The sequence below is a fragment of the Colossoma macropomum genome, unplaced genomic scaffold (assembly GCF_904425465.1).
Source record: "Colossoma macropomum unplaced genomic scaffold, Colossoma_macropomum, whole genome shotgun sequence".
NCBI lineage: Eukaryota > Metazoa > Chordata > Actinopteri > Characiformes > Serrasalmidae > Colossoma > Colossoma macropomum.
In genome coordinates, this window is record NW_023495946.1 from 447,501 (window position 1) to 471,500 (window position 24,000).

At 43.6% G+C, this 24,000-nt stretch overlaps 1 protein-coding gene across 6 annotated transcripts in view; it reads left to right on the forward strand.

Annotated features, from left to right (window-relative positions):
* Window positions 1-24,000, forward strand: part of epb41l2 (erythrocyte membrane protein band 4.1 like 2) — a 139,915-nt gene that overhangs the window by 36,256 nt on the left and 79,659 nt on the right. For all 6 annotated transcript variants that reach the window (XM_036564182.1, XM_036564184.1, XM_036564188.1 and 3 more), the window contains exons 2-5: window positions 6,606-6,850; window positions 7,536-7,955; window positions 11,769-11,939; window positions 22,745-22,849. In XM_036564182.1, coding sequence (XP_036420075.1) covers window positions 6,620-6,850; window positions 7,536-7,955; window positions 11,769-11,939; window positions 22,745-22,849 — 927 coding nt within the window. In that variant the 5' untranslated portion in view covers window positions 6,606-6,619. The remainder of the gene's footprint in view (window positions 1-6,605; window positions 6,851-7,535; window positions 7,956-11,768; window positions 11,940-22,744; window positions 22,850-24,000) is intronic.

The window sequence follows — 24,000 nt, forward strand, 5'->3', positions numbered from 1 at the left end:
TTCGGTTACCCACAGTTCTCTGTGCAAACAACGCAAAGAAAAACAAACAGCACCACGAAACGAAGCCGGTGGGGCAGAACTAGATTTAGAATGTAAGTAGTTCGTGTCCCTGAGTTCGTCTTTGTTACCTTATAAAGTATAAAATGACTGATTAATTAAAGCGTTCGCCCGTATATTGTATATCGTCCATATATCGTAGTTTAATCAGAAGTATTTGAATGTATGTAGTTCACGGTGCTACATAAGAACATCTCCGTTTACGTGAAGAAATGAAAAAGCAACAAACTCAATGCGACGGGCTCCATTTTCTCTCACCAGTTTGGCGCCACTCTGGCGACGCCACCAAACCTCGGTAGGACTGTTCCGTTTGTGTGACCGGTAGGCTGCTAAGGAGGAGCCTTCATAGGACAGACCTCCCGAGGTCCCGCGCTACCTCGGCTGCAGCCCAGGCTTTGGAGTGCAGCGCATATATAGCAGCTGTCCGAACAAAACCTCGAATCTCCAAGATGGAAACTTTACAGGAGAAGGAAAAACATGCTGTACTTTTAATGTAAGTCAATGGAACCAGAATTTTTTCCAAGTAATTTTGGGCCGTTTCTTTTGGGCCATTCATTGTGAAATTTACACACAATGTAAAGGGCAACAGGCATTTTCAGATTATGTCAAAAACTGAAAAACGACAAAAATGGAGATACGATTTTGTTCCGACAGCAGCAGTGTGTGTGTGTGTGTGTGTGTGTGTGTGTGTGTGTCTATATATCATTACATTAACACTATTACACATGTAAATCATGAAATTATTAGCTGTATGCCATGTTCTTATGTATTAATACACCATTTATACACTGTTTTATATATAAATTTGTATATAAAAATATACACACATATATGTAGATATACATATGTATTCACACACATACACAAAATCTAAAATGCTTAAGTAGCCTGTAATTGTAGGTTGACAGTGGCTTATTAATAATAGCCATAGAACTTGAAACTTGAAAACCTGAAGTTACTGAAGTGAACCTGAAATATTTTTATCATACACAGTAGTGAAAACAGAACTGAAATATGTGCAGATAAACCTGCGTCAGTATTGAATTCTGACCCTAAGCACAGAGCGTCTCGTCTGGCTCGGCCGCAGCGCTGCTGAATATTAAATATTGTTTCACGTCTGAATTTCTCAAGTCATTTGTCTCATCCGTGCATCCCGTCCACTCACGCTTACACCTCCGAGCGTCAGACTCTGTTGGAATTTGGTAGAGATTACAGTGAATCAGAGATGCGGGTGTTACTATTCTAACTTCTGTAGCTAAAACGGAAAACAGTTCCATTAAGCAGAAAAGACTTCTGTGTAGAAAACGATGAGTCGTGACTGACGACTGCCGCACTGGTCAGCTCTAGTGTTAGCGTTAGGACATTAGCTCGTCTGATGCTCACTGAAGCACAGTGACTTTGATTTCCCTTTCAATGTTTGATTAAAGAGACGTATTTTTTATCTCTGTAGCTGCTAAATTTTTATTTGTAGCACTTAAATTTAAGCCTGCCAGCACCAGCGCTCACTTTATGGTGCGTTAATAACACGACAAAAAGCTTTTTTTTGTAATTATAAATATGTTTGCTGCTTTTTGGATACTTGAATATCAAAACTAGCCAGAATTCACATCTCTAATGTAAACAGCTCATATAGTTCAGTGCTCATATAGACAACAGTAAGCATCTGTGTTTTCCAGTATTTACTGTATCTGGACCTGACAGTTCAGTACTCATATAGATGAGTGTGTGTGTGTGTGTGTGTGTGTGTGTGTGTGTGTGTGTGTGTGTGTGGTTTGTCACCAGATGGCTCAGCTATAGCCGTTATATAACTGGAGCTGTAAAGCTTTTTGCCTCATGAGCGCAGTCATATGACACGAACCGCCCTGACATGCAATCCAGAAAAACAAGCTCAAAACAATCAGTCAAATGAGAACCGCTTTGAAGTTGCTGCATAATTCAATCGTTAGGATGTGAACAAAGTCATTCCGAGCGGGTGAATCTGAAATGCACCACTCTCGAGAATCAGTAATATGGGATGGGAACCAGACTGAGAGGACTCTTACATAGAACTGCTAGTATGCTGGCCAGAAAGGCGAAGCAGAGCCCCATTATGACCACAAAGGACCTGCAGGACTGTTTAACTAACCCAGGGCTACTGAGAAGCATTGAGAAGGAAACCTTAAATGCAACCTCATCACAGAGGTCAGGTTTCTGAAACAACGTCTAGATAAACTGGCTTTTGGGAAACAGGCACTGTGGACTGATGGAGTAAAAATGAAACTATTATGCCACAATTACTCGAGGTATGCTCTGAGGAAATGAGCAGCATTTGATGAAAAGAACTACGTGCAAACTGTTGAGCGGGTGGATCTATTATTATATTTTGGGGTCAAGTGAGAGCCAGTGGCTCAGGAGACAGAAGAAGGTAGAAGAGAAGACTTTCAGCAAATTCTGGGAATGTGATGCTTAAGAAGCTGAAGCTAAAACAAGGCTGGCTTCTACAGCAGGACAATGATCCCAAACACACCTAAAAATCCACCATGAACTACTTCGAGAAACATTTAGCTAAAGCTTCTGGAGTGGCCCTTACAGTGTCCAGACTTGAACATGTCTGGGTAGATCCTTTTACACATGAGGTACTTATTATTTAGGTTTTTTTTGTTTTTTTTTAAAGCGAACTTTACACTTACGTTTGTGGGAAAATGTCCTTTTTCACGTTAAATGTCCAGAGTGGAGTGTCCAGACTTTTCTACACAGCCCAGCACACCCTTCTCACATTCTGCTCGTTGCATGTCATGCCCAGTTTCAGACTCTTTAGTCCTGTAAAAATTTAAAATGATTTTTGCCATCTGAAGCTCTGCAGAGCAGAAATGATTTTCAGGATGTTTATTGTATTCAGTCGGGCTAAAAAAGACTCAGATAATTGAGTTTGAGGCTGGACGCTGAGCAGAGCGCTCATCTGGACTCTGTCACTGACTGAAGGCCACACACACTAACACACACACGCTAACACACACACACTAACACACACACACACATTAAGCTGTGGCGGATGTGAGCTCTTAATGCTTGTTATTAACACACAGCGTGTGGAGAGCTGATGATCCTCTCAGACTCATCCTGCCCACAGAAACCGAGACCCTCACAGCGTCCAAACCAGCTCCCTGACAGCCTGAGGATAGACCTGCTGGGATAGTTTACACATTTCGTCTGTGTCTGTGTGTGTCTGTGTGTGTGTGTCTGTGTGTGTGTGTGTCTGTGTCTGTGTGTGTATGTGTGTGTGTGTGTGTGTGTGTGTGTCGTAGTGGGTGGCATGGCCAAAAAATGTATTTCATGATGTAATTAAAATTGTTTTGACTGTTTTGATGTCACAAAATACGTAATGTCTTGTATAAATATAAACAAAATATCTGTTATTAGCATTGCTGCACTTAAACGCAGTATCAGTGTCGGGATACCGATACATATGGTCGATACCAGAGCCGGTTCATGAGGAGCCTGGCCTCTTCCTATTTCCCCCGTTATATCAAAAACAGAACTGCAAAACAGCAGAGGGCGCCCACGAGGGAGTCCTCAATGAATGGGGGTGAATGGGGCTCAACGGCTAAAAACAAAAAGTTAAAATAGTTTCTAATCACCGAACCAGAACTTTCCTTTTACTACAGTAAACGGGTTTTGGGCAGCAGGACGCCAACATTACTGCTACTGAGTGCTGATTGGTTGGCGAGCGGAGCAGCTCATTGGCTGTTCGGGCTCACTGATGTCATGAACGTACATGAGGCGCCGTTTTAGACTCCTATAACTCGAGTTTAAAAGCTCTTAAAAATATAACAGCGGTGTTAAAATGTTTTATGTTGTTCTGTGTTCAGGAAATTAAAATCTTTTTATATTAAAAATGTTTAATCATTTATAAACTATAATTTTGCTCAAATGCTCCATATCAACCCATTCATTTTGGACTCGCCCGGGAGCGCCCTCTAGTGTTAGAGAAACCCGGAAGACTTTACAGAGTGTAATTCTCCTCAGTACAAGTTCTCTGTCGATGCCGCGAAGCAATTTCTGATGCATGCATGTGCTCCAGTAGACAGAACGGCAGTTTTTGGTGTTAAAGCACACAAACAGAGCCGCTTACCTGGACGACTGAACTGCTTCTCCCAGTAATCGCTCGTCTGCCGCTGTGTGGTCACTCACAGTCACCGTCACTCACAGTCTGAGTTAATGTTACTGAGAGAGCAGAAGGAACCACCGGACTCTTGGTGTAGTGAGCCTTTAGCCTCGATTTAGCCTTCATCATAGCAGCCTGCTGGCCGGGCCTGTGCGTCCTCTAGCCCTCCGTCGGTCAGCTGTATCACTCAGCAGCGGGGTCTCGCGGCCCGTCACATCAACCAGGCCAGAAAAATCACTGGAAGTCGCTGATGCTGACAGCCTGAACGACGGTGATATTTACTGAACTGACGCTCAGAGATGCAGCGCGAGTGAACAAGACACTCGTCTGAGACAAACGAGTCGAGAAATTTGGATGCGAAACAACATTCAGCTCCGTTTTCCAGCCAGAGAAGCTGCTGTGCTGATGTGTAAACACCACAGGTTTATCTGTTTACTGTTTTTAACTGTTTTACACAATAAAGATATTTTACACTTACTTAAGTTGTTAAATATGGTTCTTATTACTAATAGTATAATACATACATACATACATACATCATCTAAACCGCTTATCCTTCTGGGTCGCGGTGGGGTGCTGGAGCCTATTGATTGTATAATAGTAAATACTAAATATATACAGTATGTAAACAAAAATAAGTTTTTCTTAAGCATCTAATAAATGTAATCCAACAAGTAAATGCCGTCTAGCCAAGCTGGGTAAAATGTTTTAAAAATGTAGTAGTGTAAATATCAGGACTTATATATGAGTTAGGTTAGATACAGTTAGCGTGTGTGTGTGTGTGTGTGTGTGTGTGTGTGTGTGTGTGTGTGTGTGTGTATGACCCTATGTCCTGGCAAGGTATAAAACCATCCGTGTGTGTGCGTTTGTGTGAGAGATGTGGTGTTGATTTGTGGATTTAGTAAATCCCTCCACAGAGCCAAGCTTACACACACACACACACTCACACACACACACTCACACACACACTCACACACACACACACACACACACACAGGTATATACATCTCCATATACATACACACTCAGATGTGTAATCACTGTGGGCTGCATTATGGACAGATTAGATTGTGTATATATATACAGGCATGTGCACAGGAAGCACTCAGTGCAGGTGTGTTGTGTCTGCTGTGTGAGGGATTAGCTCTGCTCTGTTCTCACTGTGTGGGTATCATAGCCTCTTATCTCCACACACACACACACACACACACACACATATATACACCACACACACACACACACACACACATATACACACACCACACACACACACACACACACACACACACACATATACACACACACACACACACACAGACGCATACACGCATGTCAGAGCGTTTCAGGGTCACTCAGGAGTCACTGTGTGTGTGTGTGTGTGTGTGTGTGTGTGTGTGTGTGTGTATGTGTGGGTGTGTGTGTGTGTGTGTGTGTGTGTGTGGTGCTTTAGTTACCTTTCTCTCTTTTTTCTTTTTCTTGCTTTCTTCCTTTCCTTTTTATTTTTTTATATATTGTCTTGCTGTTGTACTTGCTATCTTTCTTTTTCTTTTTCCGTTTTCTTTTTTTAAACTGTCATTCTTGCTTTCTTTCTTGCTCTCTTGCTTGCTTTCTTTCTTTCCTTTTCTTTTTACCACTTTTCTTTCTTTCCTTTTCTTTTTACCGCTTTTCTTTCTTTCTCGCTCTTGCACTCTTGCTTTCTTTTTCATTCTGTCTTCTCCCATCTTTTTCTTTCTGTTTCTTTCTCTTTTTCCCAATCTTTTCTTGCTTTATTTCTTTCCTCCTCTTTTTTTCCCTTTTTTCTTGATTTCTTTCTTGCTCTCTTTCTTTCTTGTTTTTTTTGTTTTTGTATGTTTCTTTCTTATTTAGTTTCTCACTCATTCATGCTTGTCTCTCTCTCCCCGTGTCTGTGCCTTTCTGATCTATCTTCTCTAATCTCCTCATCTGCTCCTCTCTGTGTATCTGCAGGTTCTTTCTGAAGTGACTTGAGTTTGTTTTGAAATCTTTCGTTCACACTGAAGCACTTTATTCTTTCTGATGAATTGTTGTATCTGATACGCTCTGTTGAGGTGAAGCGATGCGTTCTCAGGACACATCTCTGAAGAACCGGGTTGCTCAGGTTAAAGCTGTCTCAGGTGTGGGAAACCCTGGCTCTGCTCTTCTGCACTATTAAAGGATAGTTCTGTGGAGAACAGAGCACAGGAGCTGCGAGGCTCATGTAGCTCACAAGTAATGGAAGCTCATGTACACCAATTAGCATGATGCTAACTGGATGCCTGAATCATCACTGGCCTCAAAGCGTGTGAAGGTGTTCTGTGTCTCTAATAGACGTGATTATGTGGCTTCTGACGCTGTGTGACTCACTGTTATCTATAAAAGTCTCTCTCTCTCTCTCTCTCTCTCTCAGTGTGATCGGGCGTCATGACGACAGAGGTGGGTTCAGAGCCGGAGGTAAAGAAGGAGCCGGAGAAGTGCTCGGAGGAGCCGCAGGCCGAGCAGCAGGCCGAGCAGCAGGCCGAACCCAGCGAGAGTGAGCCGAACCCGGGCGCTGACCCTGAGCCTGCCCCCGACAACCCCACCAGCCCCGACAACCCCACCAGCCCTGACAACCCCACCAGCCCTGACAACCCCACCAGCCCTGACAACGAGGAGGTAAATGATCACGAGGGCGATAGAAAAAGCTTGATTGATCTCCATCTTTGTTTATCCATTAAGCTTAATTTTACATTGTGTACTATGCGAATAGATGTGGCATTCACTGGCCACTTTATCAGAAACACCCGCCTTGTCCTTCCACTGACTGGCCACTTTATTAGAAACACCCACCTTGTACTTCCACTAACTGGCCACTTTATTAGAAACACCCACCTTGTCCTTCCACTCACTGGCCACTTTATTAGAAACACCTGCCTTGTCCTTCCACTAACTGGCCACTTTATTAGAAACACCCACCTTGTACTTCCACTCACTGGCCACTTTATTAGAAACACCTACCTTGTCCTTCCATTAACTGGTCACTTTATTAGAAACACCCACCTTGTCCTTCCACTCACTGGCCACTTTATTAGAAACACCTACCTTACAGCTGCACTGTTTAGGGATTAAATTAAAGACTGCGGTCCATCTATTGTTGCACAGTTTATCAGCCCCCCTTTATCCAGTTCATCATTGGTCATTGGTCAGGTTTTGACCACAGAACTGCTGTGGAGATATTTGCACTGCAGTGACCCTGACATAGTAGTATGGTCAGAAACTGTACACCAGTAAGGAGAGGTTTCTGATAAAGTGGTCAGTAAATGTATTTAATTTGACTGACATTTCATCTGTTTTGTTTCAGAACGCGGAGGCGGAGCCTGCAAGCCCGCCCCCGTCCAGCGGGCAGAAGAAGGAGAAGGGCATCTCTCGCTTTCTGCCTCCATGGCTTAAACGACAGAAGTCCCACAGCCAGGTGGAGCCCAAAGAAAGCTCCACCCCCAGCGACACACCCAGCCAACCGCTGACCGAGACGCAGGAAGAGGCGGAGAAAGGACAGGAAGAGGCACAGAAAGGAAAGGACGAGACGGGAAAAGCACCAGAGGAGGTGGAGAACGGACCGGAAGAGGTGGGAAAAGGGCAAGAAGAGGCGGGGCCAAAGGAAGAGGCAAAGGCAGCGTCTCCAGTCGTAGAGCAGCCACTGGAAGCGAAGGAGGTGAAAGAGGAGGTGAAGGTAGAGGAGGTGCAAGCAGAGAATAACTCCGTTGGCAGCGTGGAAACGCAGGTGAGCGTAAACTGCTGTAGAATGAATGGGTGGGGCTTAACTGCTGTGGAATTAATGGGTGGGGCTAAACTGCTGTAGAATGAATGGGCGGGGCTTAACTGCTGTAGGCTGAATGGGTGGGGCTAAACTTCTGTAGAATAAATGGGTTGGGCAAAACTGCTGTAGGCTGAATGGGCGGGGCATAACTGCTGTAGGCTGAATGGGTGGGACTAAACTGCTGTAGGCTGAACGGGCGGGGCATAACTGCTGTAGGCTGAATGGGTGGGACTAAACTGCTGTAGGCTGAATGGGTGGGGCTAAACTGCTGTAGGCTGAATGGGTGGGACTAAACTGCTGTAGGCTGAATGGGCGGGGCTAAACTTCTGTAGAATAAACGGGCGGGGCTAAACTGCTGTAGGCTGAATGGATGGGGCTAAACTTCTGTAGAATAAATGGGCGGGGCTAAACTGCTGTAGGCTGAATGGGTGGGGCTAAACTTCTGTAGAATAAATGGGCGGGGCATAACTGCTGTAGGCTGAATGGGTGGGCCTAAACTGCTGTAGAATAAATGGGCGGGGCTTAACTGCTGTAGGCTGAATGGGTGGGGCTAAACTTCTGTAGAATAAATGGGTTGGGCAAAACTGCTGTAGCTGAATGGTGGGGCTAAACTGCTGTAGGCTGAATGGGCGGGGCATAACTGCTGTAGGCTGAATGGGCGGGGCATAACTGCTGTAGGCTGAATGGGTGGGACTAAACTGCTGTAGGCTGAACGGGCGGGGCATAACTGCTGTAGGCTGAATGGGTGGGACTAAACTGCTGTAGGCTGAATGGGCGGGGCATAACTGCTGTAGCTGAATGGGTGGGACTAAACTGCTGTAGGCTGAATGGGTGGGGCTAAACTTCTGTAGAATAAATGGGCGGGGCTAAACTGCTGTAGGCTGAATGGGTGGGGCTAAACTTCTGTAGAATAAATGGACGGGGCATAACTGCTGTAGGCTGAATGGGTGGGGCTAAACTTCTGTAGAATAAATGGGCGGGGCATAACTGCTGTAGGCTGAATGGGTGGGCCTAAACTGCTGTAGAATAAATGGGCGGAGCAAAACTGCTGTAGGCTGAATGGGTGGGGCATAATTGCTGTAGGCTGAACAGCAGTTGGTGTTTTAGTGTGCTTTGACTAGCTTTGACCACACCTGAGTGACCGTAACAGTCTCTGTAGAACCGGGCTGCGTCCTGACCGTCCCAGTTTCCTCTCAGGCTCGACTCACACCAGGCTGTTCTTGGAAGGGGAAGTTAGTATAATGCTGTTATTTTGCTGTACCTGTACTGACTCGTATTGTACTCAGATGCCTGTTCTTCCAGCCAGTCATGTGACGTGGCTCGGCCAATGAGGAAGCTGGTGGAATGTGTCACTTTTTCACTTCTACATCTGTTCAGCTGTGAATGGATCTTTGGAGAATAGAGCTTCTGTAGAGCTCAGCAGCTGTTTGTCAATCAGGGTTTGTGTTCTTTAGGTCTTTAACTTGATGCTGGAGAGCTGAGTGTGTAGAATGATAGCTGGAGGGTGTGATAGATAAGAGAGAGATGGATAAAAAGATGGATAGGTGGATGGATAGATAAATAGAGGGATGGATACATGGATGTGCTTTATTGATGGATGGTTGGATGGATGGAATGCTGGATGGATGAATGTGCTTTATTGAAAGATGGATAGAGAGATGGAGGATGGATAGGTGGATGGATAGATGAAGAGAGATGTATGGTGGGTGGATGGATGTGCTTCATTGCTAGATGGATGGATGGATGGATGGATGGATGCGCTTAATTGCTAAATGGATAGAGAGATGGATGGATTGATGGATGGATGCGCTTAATTGCTAAATGGATAGAGAGATGGATGGATTGATGGATGGATGTGGTTAATTGCTAAATGGATAGAGAGATGGATGGATGGATGGATGGATGTGCTTAATTGCTAAATGGATAGAGAGATGGATGGATTGATGGATGGATGCGCTTAATTGCTAAATGGATAGAGGGATGGATGGATGGATGGATGGATGGATGGATGTGGTTAATTGCTAAATGGATAGAGAGATGGATGGATGGATGGATGTGCTTAATTGCTAAATGGATAGAGAGATGTATGGTGGATGTGTGGTGGATGGATGGATGGAAGGATGGTTGGAAGGATGGTTGGAAGGATGGTTGGAAGGATGGTTGGAAGGATGGATGGATGGATGGATGGATGTACTTAATTGCTAAATGGATAGAGATGGATAGATGGATGGATGGATGGATGTACTTAATTGCTAAATGGATAGAGAGATGGATGGATGGATGGATGGATGTGCTTAATTGCTAAATGGATAGAGAGATGGATGGATGGATGGATGTGCTTAATTGCTAAATGGATAGAGAGATGGATGGATGGATGGATGGATGTGCTTAATTGCTAAATGGATAGAGATGGATGGATGGATGGATGTGCTTAATTGCTAAATGGATAGAGAGATGGATGGATGGATGGATGGATGTGCTTAATTGCTAAATGGATAGAGATGGATGGATGGATGGATGTGCTTAATTGCTAAATGGATAGAGATGGATGGATGGATGGATGGATGGATGGATGGATGTACTTAATTGCTAAATGGATAGAGAGATGTATGGTGGGTGGGTGGATGGATGGATGGATGGATGGATGGATGTACTTAATTGCTAAATGGATAGAGATGGTTGGATGGATGGATGGATGGATGGATGGATGTACTTAATTGCTAAATGGATAGAGAGATGGATGGATGGATGTGCTTAATTGCTAAATGGATAGAGATGGATGGATGGATGGATGTGCTTAATTGCTAAATGGATAGAGATGGATGGATGGATGGATGTGCTTAATTGCTAAATGGATAGAGATGGATGGATGGATGGATGGATGTACTTAATTGCTAAATGGATAGAGAGATGGATGGATGGATGTGCTTAATTGCTAAATGGATAGAGATGGATGGATGGATGGATGGATGTACTTAATTGCTAAATGGATAGAGAGATGTATGATGGATGGATGGATGTACTTAATTGCTAAATGGATAGAGAGATGGATGGATGGATGTGCTTAATTGCTAAATGGATAGAGATGGATGGATGGATGGATGGATGTACTTAATTGCTAAATGGATAGAGAGATGTATGATGGATGGATGGATGTACTTAATTGCTAAATGGATAGAGAGATGTATGATGGATGGATGGATGGATGTACTTAATTGCTAAATGGACAGAGAGATGGGTGTGTTTGCTGTATTGACCCCAGATGGAAAGTAATGTTTGATTGTATACGTTGTTTATGCTCAGTGCTCCACAGAGAGTTTGGTTCCTAGTTCTGACTGTTCAGATCAGCGTTTTCATTCAAACAGCTGAGATTTTACTGATTACTTGTCTGTCTGGTTCTGAGCGTCGACTGAACGAAGAGCTGTAAATGCAGAGCCCCAGAATGTGATCTATTAGTGTTCTAGTTACAGAACCGCCTCCGTGTTTACAGTCCTGTGTCCATATTCATGCCTTTGTCCATCTTTTTCTTTTTTTCCCCCCTCATTTTTTAACTCTGAATCCGCCCTGTGACCTCATCTCTCAGCGATCTGCTCCAGTGGAAAACATGTGCTGGAGAAAAGGATTGCAGTGACTTTGGACCACACCACACTTTCACATCGTCACTCCAGCCGACCAGGACGACCTCACGCCTGCTGTCCTGCAGACTCACGCTGTGCTTCAGAAACGCTCTGTCCTTCTCTCTGCCTTTCTGACTGACACCTGCTTTTCTGTCTTCAGCCCGTGAAGGAGGAGAAGGAGGGAGATTCGGAGGAGAAGAAGGGAGAGAAAGGAGCAGAAGAGGCGCAGGAGAGCGGCGGTCTGTCTCCTCTGAAACTGGGAAAGAAGATGAAGATCGTGGTGTGTCATGTGACCCTGCTGGACGGCACCCAGTTCTCCTGCGAAGTGGAGGTAAGAGCCTCTGAGCGCCATGCTGCCCGTGAGCGTGTTTTTCTTTGCCGGTTTGCGGTCACTCACCATGTTCAAGCCTGAGCTTCAGGTCACACGTTGATGTTTGTGCCCGGCCACTTTATTAGAAACCCCTCCCTCGTAGCTCCACCTTGCTGGTGCACAGATGTGTAGCTCAACCGTTGATGCACTCTTTCTCTGTTCTCCATCTTCTAGCCCTTCAGTGGTCAGTTTCTGACCACAGATCTGCTCTTGGCTGGATATTTTGGGACCAACGCCCAAATAATGTCTGGACGATAGTGGCCATATAATCAGAAACTGACCATTGATGAATAAGGTGGAGGGGTAGCAACAGATGTACTACAGTCTGTAACTGTACACGTACACAGTGCAGCTATGGTAGATGTTTCTAATAAACTGGCCCATTAGCGGAAGCACTATGTGGGTGTTTCTAATAAAGTGGCCAGTTAGTGGAAGGACAAGCTAGGTGTTTCTAATAAAGTGGCCAGTTAGTGGAATCACAAGGTAGGTGTTTCTAATAAAATGGCCAGTCAGTGGAAGGACAAGCTAGGTGTTTCTAATAAAGTGGCCAGTGAGTGGAATCACAAGGTAGGTGTTTCTGATATAGTGGCCAGTTAGTGGAAGCATAAGGTAGGTGTTTCTAATAAAATGGCCAGTTAGTGGAAGCACAAGGTAGGTGTTTCTAATAAAGTGGCCAGTTAGTGGAAGCATAAGGTAGGTGTTTCTAATAAAGTGGCCAGTGAGTGGAAGCATAAGGTAGGTGTTTCTAATAAAGTGGCCAGTTAGTGGAAGCACAAGGTAGGTGTTTCTGATAAAGTGGCCAGTTAGTGGAAGCATAAGGTAGGTGTTTCTAATAAAATGGCCAGTTAGTGGAAGCACAAGGTAGGTGTTTCTGATAAAGTGGCCAGTTAGTGGAAGCACAAGGTAGGTGTTTCTAATAAAATGGCCAGTTAGTGGAAGCATAAGGTGGGTGTTTCTAATAAAATGGCCAGTTAGTGGAAGCATAAGGTGGGTGTTTCTAATAAAATGGCCAGTTAGTGGAAGCATAAGGTGGGTGTTTCTAATAAAATGGCCAGTTAGTGGAAGCATAAGGTGGGTGTTTGTGCCTTTAATAATAGTTTGGAGTAGTTTCTGTGTGTTGATGTAATGTAGGTGGACTGGAGGAGGTGATTTTTGCTAGTAGATGTAATCTGGGTGTGTCTGGTGGTGTGTATGTCATTTCTGCTGAATGTGTGTGTGTGTGTGAGTGTGAGTGTGTGTGTGTGAGTGGTGTGTGTGTGTGTGTGTGTGTGTGTGTGTGTGTTTCTGTGGCCTTTGTACTCTCCCTCCAGCCAACCACAATACATTAACGTTTTATTGCAGCTGTTGATGTTCAGTCGGGCCTGAACGACAGGAAATTGATACTGATATTAAGGACTTGAAAGTTCAGATAACTGATCAACCCATATGAACATTGTCTGATCAGTACTGACTTTGCTTAGGTTTTTTTTTGTTTTTTTTGTTTTTTTTGGTAAAATGTTTATTTCTCTCAGAATGTGTGTTTGCAGTTGCAAAAGAAATTCAACATTTAACTTAAAACATATTTTAACATTTTTAACATCCTCTATCATAATGTATTTACTAAAATAAACGCAGTTGCATTATTTGTTATGTTATCTTGGGCTGGCATGACTTTACTTCTGAATTGTTCTTGAAAATTTCAGGTTCTGTTAAAATTTTCTTTTAAAAAATAAAAATTTTAAAACAAAACCTGAAATAAAAATGAATACAATTCTTAAAAAATAAGATAATAAACTCAGAGAAAAAGTTTTTTTAATATTTTTTATATAGTTTTTATATAGTTTAATTATAGTTTTTTTATATATATATATTTCTACAATCTACAAACTAAATGTACACAGAGGGTCCTGATGTCCCACCTCTTCCTCAGTCAGTCAGTCAGTGTGTGTATATGTTGTTGTGTGTGTTCAGAAGTAATGCTCTAATGCGATTGGTCAGATTGCTGAGTGAGCACTTAACTGGTTAAATGTTGAAGCTGATGGGTGTGACCTTTGACCCCCTGGTGGTTATGTGTAGGGTGTTAAGTGGATGCCCTGCGGGGGTCTCGTCTGGGCCTGTGTACCCCCCGAGAGGGGGGATTAAAGGGGGATCCGGGAGCTTCTGCAGATTAAACCCCCAACAGCTGCTGCAGACAACACTGCAGACACGTGGAGGAACACTGTGGACCTGCTGTGTGTGTGTGTGTGTGTGTGTGTGTGTGTGTGTGTGTGTGTGTGTGTGTGTGTGTGTGTGTGTGTGTATGTATATAAGTTTATATATGTATATGTGTATATAATCTTTATTTATAGAGCACTTTTCATGCTGGTGGCAGCTCAAAGTCCTTAACAGACAGGTGATTAAGTTTAACAGTAATATAAGAAATTATGAGTCATTTAAAATAAAATAAAATCATATAAAATGACAGATCAGATTAAAAGATTAAAACCACGAGATGTCGTTTTAAATTAAATGCTAAATTAAAGAGATACGTTTTTAGATGCTTCTTAAAAGGTGGACTGAGTAACTGAAAGATGCATCTCCATATTTTCTGTGTATATGTATAAAAATAGTCATTGCTGTCTAAAGTCAAACAAGTACAGTGTAAGTTAATGTGAATGTTATATATGATATACAATATATGCTCAATAAATATAACTCAAAACTACTCAGCTTGAAATCATAACTTTTTTAATGGATTGTAATGTTATGTACAATAAATTGGAACGACACAGAAAAACATACAAAAACTGAATTTATTCAGTACTCGACAAAGAAGCCTTCGTTCGCAGTGACACCTTGAAGATGCCTTCTGTATGAAGACGCCCACTCTTCTACACAGGTGGTCTTCCGATGGGAAGCAGGGTGAATCTTGATGTATCGCTGCTGTCGGAACAAAACCTCGTATCTCCAAAATGGTAACTTTACAGGAGAAGGAAAAAACCTACTCTACTTTTAATGTACGTCAATGGAGCCAGACTTCTAATTCAATTTGTGCCGTTTTCTTTTGGTCCATTCATCATGAAATTTACACACAATGCATCATTTCATGATGAATGTATGAACAGAAATGCTCCACAACTGCTTAAAACAAAACATTAACAGCTTATAAAGGGCATAAGTTGTTGATATGATGTGTCAAAATTTCATGATAAATGGACCAAAAGAAATAGCCGCTTTTCTCGCATCTCCAGCAGGAAACTTTTCCTCACAAGTAGAACAGTTTCTGGTAAAACGTCTCTCAACGTTCGACTTTTTACGAGACTGCAGTCGCTTCTCGTTCGAATTCTCCCGTTCCACCTTAAATGGTGCCTGAGGGGCCAGAATGTAACTGCTGCACCATTTAAGGTGGAACTGGAAAATTCGAACGAGAAGCTGGCGAATGAGACACTTCAACTTCAGGACTTTTTAGTGTTTGTCAGTTTCTCGTTGCAGATTAATCGTATCAGGAAACCAGCTGGAGTGATTATAAACACTAATAAGTCCATTCGTCTCCAAATTATCGATGTCCATCTTAAATCTCTCTGTTTGTCGTTTCGTTAGCTACTAGCTAGGCGAGACTGTTGTCTGTGTTGCTATGGTGACCAGCAGTCTGCGCTGATCGTCAGGGTTAAAGGGTGAATTAGCAGTTCTACATTAACTCCAGAGTTTAAGACCATTTATTGTTAAACTGTGTTGAACGACCAGCAGAGCTTTATTTTACTGTAAAGGAGGATTATTTTATTTTTACCTACTAATCTGATTCAGCTGTGGAGCCACAACAGGGCAAATGGTCTAAAATTACGTGGAAAAAAATTATTTATCCACTTACTTCCATTAAAAGTTGTTTTTTGCTTGTCCTATAAGCGCATATATATATATATATATATATATATTTTTTTTTCGCTGTTGTCGGAAGAAAACTTACTTTACAGGAGAAAGAACTAACATTCCCAACTTGTAATGGAAGTCGATCTAAAGATATTTTAATAAAAAAACATAAATTTTGAACCGTTTCTGTTGGTGTTATGCCATACCAATAACTCTGTTCAATCTGAATATCAGTCGATTGATTTACGGGACCGCAGTGTATGTGTGGGCTGGTAATTGTGCTGATACAGTGTTGCGGACCCCCGGCTCAGCTCCGAGCTGCTGTTTTAACAGGACCGGCTTTGTCTCCCGCAGAAAGGCTGAGGCATCACTAAACTCTTTTGTTTGAGCCGATCCGGCCGGAACACGCACGTTTACTGAGAGCGAGCTGCAGCGCTGCTACTGTCTGTAACAGCATCAGCCTGAACCAGCCGGAACAAAGAGCTCCCATCATTAAAGCCTCATTTGGACGGGGGCAGAGCTCCCAAACACAGCGGGAACAATAGAGGAACGGCAGAGCCGGGGGTGTAGCGCTTTGACCCGCCATCAGTTCCCACCAAACAGATAGCAGCACACACCACTCTGCACTCAGACTGGCTGGGACAGGTGTGTGTGCAGTAACGTGCATGTATCGGCCCAAGACAGGGGTCACAACCCAAATGTTAAGAAGAGCCATTCAACAAAAATCAAACCACAACATTTTATGTCCATTTTACCATCTTGGCTGTAAATATGTCTCAGTGTGTGCTGATGTGCTGGTGTAGGGTAAAAAGACTTGCTTTGCTCTGCTTTAATCTTCAGCTCAGCTGTAGCTGCTTTTCTCGCATCTCCAGCAGGAAACTTTTCCTCAAAAGTAGAACAGTTTCTTGTAAAACGTCTCTCAACGTTCGACTTTTTATGAGGCTGAAGTCGCTTCTCGTTCGAATTCTCCCGTTCAACCTTAAATGGAGCCTGAGGTGTCAGAATGTAACTGCTGCACCATTTAAGGTGGAACTGGAAAATTAGAACGAGAAGCTGGCGAATGAGAAACTTCAGCTTTGCGACTTTTTAGTGTTTGTCAGTTTCTCGTTGCAGATTAAACGTATCAGGAAACCAGCTGGAGTGATTATAAACACTAATAAATCCATTCGTCTCCAAATTATCGATGTTCGTCTTAAATCTCTCTCTTTGCTGTTTCGTTAGCTACTAGCTAGGTGAGACTGTTGTCTGTGTTGCTATGGTGATCAGCAGTCTGCGCTGATCTTCAGGGTTAAAGGGTGAATTAGCAGTTCTACATTAACTCCAGAGTTTAAGACCATTTATTGTTAAACTGTGTTGAACGATCAGCAGAGCTTTATTTTACTGTAAAGGAGGATTATTTTATTTTTACCTACAAATCTGATTCAGCTGTGGAGCCACAACAGGACAGTGAAAGAGCCGCATGATGCCGACCCCTAATTTGAGTGTTGGCATTGATAGTTTAACACGCCCGTCTTCTGTCCTCAGATCATCTTTCACTCTCTCTCTCTCTTTCTCTCTTTCCCTCACTCTCTCTCCCATTCTCAATCTCTCTCTCTCACTGTTTCTCTCCCTCTCTTCCCTCTGTCTCTCTTTCCCACTCTCTCTGTTTTTCTCTGTCTTGGCTCCCTCTTTCCCTCTCTCTCGTTCTCTCTCTTTGCTCTCTCTTTGTTCTCTCTCTTTTTTCCTCACTTCGCTCTTCCCCACTCTCTCTCTTTTTCTGTCTTTGCTCTCCCTTTTCCTCTCTTTCCCACTCTCTCTCTTTGCTCTCTCTTTGCTCTCTCTTTCCTTCTCTCTCTTTCCTTCTCTCTCTTTCCCTCTTTCTCTCTTTGCTCTCTTTCCCTCTTTCCCACTTTCTCTTTTTCCTCTCTTTCCCTCTCTCTCTTTGCTCTCTCTTTCCTTCTCTCTCTTTCCCTCTTTCCCTCTTTCTCTCTTTGCTCTCTTTCCCTCTTTCCCACTTTCTCTTTTTCCTCTCTTTCCCTCTTTCCCACTTTCTCTTTTTCCTCTCTTTCCCTCTCTCTCTTTGCTCTCTCTTTCCTTCTCTCTCTGTCTCTTTGCCCTCCCTCCCTCTCTCTCTCTCTCTGATAAACAATATTGTCCTGAAATGCTCTCTTTCCCTCTTGCTCTCTTTCTCTTTGCTCTTTCTCCCTGTCCCTCTCTCTCTCCCTCCCTGCCTCTTTGTTCCTTTACTCTCTCTCCCTCTCTTCTTCTCTCTCTCTCTCTCTCTGTTTCTTTACTCTGTCTCTTTGCACTCTCTTTTTCTTTGCTCTCTCTCCCTCTGATAAACATTAAGTTATTGTCCTGAAATGCTCTCTCTCTCTCCTCCTCTCTCTCTCTCTTTATTATGCTCCGAGTGTGTTACTATAGTAACGCCTCTTGATGTGCTCTGGTGTCGGTGGCTTTAGGGGCAGCAGGTGTGTGTGTTTGTGTTCGAGCGTGTTTGTCCTGAACTGACGGCTGCTGAGGTTCGTTAAGGATGCAAACATAGTCAGAGTTTCACTCTGAAATCTTTATCATTTTTCTTTTTCTTATAACATTTAAATGTGATTTCTTGGCCGTCAACCATTCAGATAATCGTGATCCATTACGTTTAACTCATTTCTACAAGTTTGACCCTAAAGTGACATTTGAAGGAGCCTCACTTTCAGCTCCTCAAAGAATCTGCAGACACACCTCCAAAGTTCAGTCTTAGAAGCTGGTTGATCATTTTCTGAAGTAATCAAACACATTCAGTGGTGTTGAGGTCTGGACTCTGGGGTGGTCAGTCCATCGTTCAGCTTCTTTGTTTGATGTGTCCGTCTCCTTTTCTCAGTGAGGTTCTTCTTGACAGCTACACATCCTTTCAGACCCACAGCGCTGAGTCGTCTTCTCACAGTGGAAGGATGGACAGAAACACCTGTGGATGTTTTCAGATCTGAAGCAGCTTGATTTTCTCCTCTCTCTCAGAGATGAAAGCTTTAAGTGCTGTTTATCTGATAGGGGCAGTTTTGGGGGCTGCCAGGTCTTCCAGGTGGTTGTTAGGAGCCTCATTATCTCTGTAGCTTACTTAATGGGCATTTTTGCTGTAAAGTAAACAACAGCATGGTGGTCTCTGACTTTTCTACAGTACTGTATGCTATTTAGTTGTTTATTTATTTATTTAGTGGTGAAAGATGTGAAAGATAAGCAGATTGTGTGCGTGAGTCCCCTGAGCTTTCTGACTGATAAAAGCCTCAAATCTTCTGGCCGTAATGTTCCGTGTTCGTGGTGCTGTGTATGCTTTCCTAATGCACTCTCATGTCTCTGGCCGTGTTTGGCTTCTGCCTGATCAATAGAGTGCTGCTCTTCCCAGAATCCATTAGTGTGTGTGTTTACCCGTTTTTAATGGTCTCTGCCTGGTCGTTACTCAAGTGTCTTTGACTTGCCGTGTTGGTGCAGCATAAACAGCATTTACAGATATTAATCCTCCATAATACTCAGTTCTGATTGACTGGTTTGTTTGTTCATATGATCCACACAGTCATTCTGACAGACTGTAATACACTACAGGAAGTGTAGGGGGCGATATGGCTTCTACTGTTTCATTTAAAAAGCCTCTATAATGTTCATATGATCCACACAGTCATTCTGACAGACTGTAATACACTACAGGAAGTGTAGGGGGCGATATGGCTTCTACTGTTTCATTTAAAAAGCCTCTATAATGTTCATATGATCCACACAGTCATTCTGACAGACTGTAATACACTACAGGAAGTGTAGGGGGCGATATGGCTTCTACTGTTTCATGTAAAAAACCTCTATAATGTTCATATGATCCACACAGTCACTCTGACAGACTGTAATACACTACAGGAAGTGTAGGGGGTGATATGGCTTCTACTGTTTCATTTAAAAAGCCTCTATAATGTTCATATGATCCACACAGTCATTCTGACAGACTGTAATACACTACAGGAAGTGTAGGGGGCGATATGGCTACTATTGTTTCATTTAAAAAGCTCTATAATGTTCATATGATCCACACAGTCACTCTGACAGACTGTAATACACTACAGGAAGTGTAGGGGGTGATATGGCTTCTACTGTGCGGGTCATTTCAGGACGCCGGTTCGTTCACATGACAGATTTGGATCACTTACCTAAATGAGTGTGCACCATCGTGTCAGAGAGATCGGATCTGAGCAAAAAATCGGATTTGAGCAATGAGGCTTGTAATGTGAACGTATCCATAGTGGCTCAGGTCGGATTTGAAAAGATCAGATTTGTGTGTCCACACAGCTCTGAAAACATCAGATCTGAGTCACATTAGGGCAAATCATGTTTGTTCGACTTCAGCCTGGTGATGTGAATGTAGCCTTAGGCTTTGTTCACACAGCAGGTAAAAGCGGCCCAAATCTGATCTCTTTCCTCATATGTGACACAGATGTGTGTCTGTGTGAACAGATAAAGACCCTGAATCTGACATTTTCAATTCCGATTTGAGACGCTTTCATATGTGGTACTGAAATCCAATTTGTATCTGCAGCAATGTGACTCGGTCTGAACAACCAGATTGGAAATCATGTGACTTTTACGTCAGTCCAACTTGACATTCGCCATCATTTCGCACTGCTGAGACTCATAAACGTTTAGGCTGATGTTTCTGTACCGAAATTTAAAGAGACTCATCCAAAACCCTCCGTGTTTGAAGAGATTTCTTAAGAAATGTCCGAACGCGGCCGCAGGAGAACGAGGCTGCAGCGTCAGAGAACAGTTAAAAGTCTGAAGAAGTGACCGCGCCCTTTTTACGGCTCGAACACATTCTGGGTGACGAGCCCAGCTGTCAGTCAGTGAAGCTTCATGATGGCTCCTGTGATGCTGGTGAAGATGAAGCTGATCCTCTGGGAGCGACTGGCGTTCGTTGGCGGTCGTGATTGTTTTCCTCTGGATGAGCCGTGAAGCAGCGCGACGCTCTGTTCTTTTGTGCATGTGGGTCGGTTTAGGAGCTGATCTGTTCAGACTGATGTCTCATACAGATCACATTTAAAAGATAATCTGAACAGACAAACAAAAAAATTGGATTTGTGCCACTTTTACCTGCTGTGTGAACGCAGCCTTAGTAACCCAGCAACCGAACAGGTAATGCCTCTTAAAAGCCACACGCCCTGCCGTCTCTCACAGCGCTCAGGTCTGCACTGTCCCCTCTAACAGTGCTCTATTGTCGAGAAAGAGGAACTCCTGCAAAAGCGTCAGTGTCTGAGTGAGTGTGCGGAGACAGACGCCATCGTCCCCCAGCTGTCTGCTGTCCTTTGGCCCCCAAACGCGGAAAAATGCCACACATTTTCTTTCCTCTCCTCACTTTTTCCCATTCTCTCTCTCAGTTTCTCATAAAGCTGAAGTGCAGGGTCATTGTTCTGACTGGGGGGTCATTGTTCTGACTTGGGAGGTGGGGGGGGGGTCATTGTGCTGGAGGCTAAGATTCTTACACACAGCAAAGAGGAGGAGACAGATAATCGCTTCTATGTGTGACGTTTCAGACGGCATTTGGCCTCCTCATTCCTCAGGAGTCACGCAGACACCAGACCAGCCCAAATGTCTCCCTCCAGGAGGCTGATATGAGTCCAAATATGATAACTTTAAAATGCAGATTTCCACCCATTTCGCAGAATTTCTGCACAATTCAGTCCTTGAGATGTAAACAGAGAGATTCAGAGTGGTTTGGTGTGAAATGGTTCAGATGTCTTTACAGTGGTGGTGATAGGAACCAGGGGTCGCCATGACTACAACACAAATATAGACATTTTATTTACTATCCAGAACCACCAGAACCTACACGAGTCTTCTGAGTTTATATGGAATGTTGATGATGGAAAATAGTGGAAAATCTGAAATAATAAGTTTTCTTTGGGGACTATTTTGCCTCACAGCACCCTGCATATTATGTATCCCTCCACCATGAATGGATTTTAAGGCTGAGAACTTCTCAAATCTATCATAAAACAGTGTCTCAGTCATCAGGCAGTGAATTCATAACCATTTCATGTAGGAACTTTCTGTGAGGGAGCTTTTAGAGGTGGACGTCTGGTTCCTATCACCACCACTGTGAACAGTTCTGACTCGGTAAGTTTCTCTAGAACAGAGCGTTTCACTCCAAACCACTCTGAATGACTCTGTTTACATCTCAACCTTTTAATTATGCAGAAATTTGAAAAAAAAGGGTTGAATTCCACTTTTTGTGGAAGTATGGGTAGCTGAAGACGTTTTAGGAGCAAACGTTATTCCAATTTAATGGAAGATTACAGGAAAACTAGAATTTATGTGCTTAATGTGACCAGGGTGGCACGGTGGTACAGTGGGTAGCGCTGTCGCCTCACAGCAAGAATGGGCCTGGGTTCGATTCCCGGCCGGACGACCGGGGTCCTCTCTGTGTGGAGTTTGCCTGTTCTCCCCTGTGTCTGCGTGGGTTTCCTCCGGGTACTCCGGTTTCCTCCCACAGTCCAAAGACATGCAGTCAGGCTGATTGGACATGCTGAAATTGCCCCTAGGTGTGTGTGGGTGAATGTGTATGTCTGTCTGTCTGCCCTGTGATGGACTGGCGACCTGTCCAGGGTGTTTCCTGCCTTTTGCCCAATGACAGCTGGGATAGGCTCCAGCACCCCACCGTGACCCAGAAGGATAAGCGGTTTAGATGATGTGTGTGTGTGTGACCAGAAACACAAACAGGATGGAAAGGGTCAGTTTTAATTTCAGCTAAATTATAAGAAGTGCAGAACTAAGTTTCACAGATGAGCTGATTGTAGTGGACATTCACTCCGAGAGGAAACAGACTGAGCTGATGGACGCCTGCAGTGTGTTACAGTTTTAGGTTTTACATGTAGACCTAAATATCTCTCTCTCTATCTCTCTCTCTCTCTCTCTCTCTCTCTCTCTCTCTCTCTCCACAGAAACGGGCGAAGGGTCAGTTCCTGTTCTTTAAGGTCTGTGAGAATCTGAACCTGTTGGAGAAGGATTACTTCGGCCTGAGCTTCAAAGACCACGCTGACCAGAGAGTGAGTGGACCGTCCGCATTACCTTCATATATGCCTCTTATAGAGCTGAGCATCTTCCTCCATATCTTTTAATGGCTGCGTTCCAAAGCCTGGGCTGCAGCCGAGGTAGGGCGGCTCCTCGGTAGGACTGTCCTATGAAGACTCCTCCTTAGCAGCCTGTCGGTCACAGAAATGGAACAGCCCCAACGAGGCTGCGCGGTGATGTCACTAGAAAGGCCCCGCCTCTTGCAATTGCAGTGTGAAACTTGTGAGGGAGCTGGTGAGAGAACATGGAGCCCGTTTCGTTGTGTTTGCTGCTATGGTAGCTGATACACCAACAAGCTTGTGTAGTACGATAAACTACGTATAAACAAATACCTCGGATTAAAATACGATATACGGGCGAAAGCTTTAATTAATCAGAGATGTTACACTTTATAAGGTAACGAAGTCGAATTCAGGGACGTGAACAGCTTACATTCTAAATCAAGCTCTGCTCCAACGGCTTCGTTTTCCGTCATTTTCATGGTGCTGTTTATTTTCCTTCGCGTTGTTCGTGCTCGGAGAACTGTGGGTAACCGAAGGCCTTGAAGGAAACATCAGTTGCGTCACTCAGAACGTAGGCTGCATTTCTAGGCTGTAAACGAAGGGTCCTTCACTTTGGAACAGCCTGTTATGACGTAGTGGCCGAGAAACGCAGCCCAGACTTTGAAACACAGCTAATATCAGTTATGATTTATAATCATTATAAGCATTTGCTAGTGCTAATTTGAACTCTGGGAGAGAAAAAAGCTTCATTGTGGTGTAGCATACATGTGTTTAATATTACTTAGACTACATAAATGAAGTATTAGAAAAAGTACTTTTTGAGTACATTACACTTGTACTGCCTTCCGCCCAGTGACAGCTGGGATAGGCTCCAGCACCCCACCGCGACCCAGAAGGATAAGCGGTTTAGATGATGTATGTATGTATGTTTGTACACTTGTACTACTCTTTTACATGTAACATGTATAAACAGTAAACAATGCATATCTAGGCTCAGCACTGAACTTTCAGAACTGTTCAAAACTCTTAAGCACCAAATCACGTTGTGTAACTATTTATCTCTGCATTAAGTGGGTTTTATTTGGAAAAGCACCGTATGGCAGTAGAGTAAATGCTAATAAACA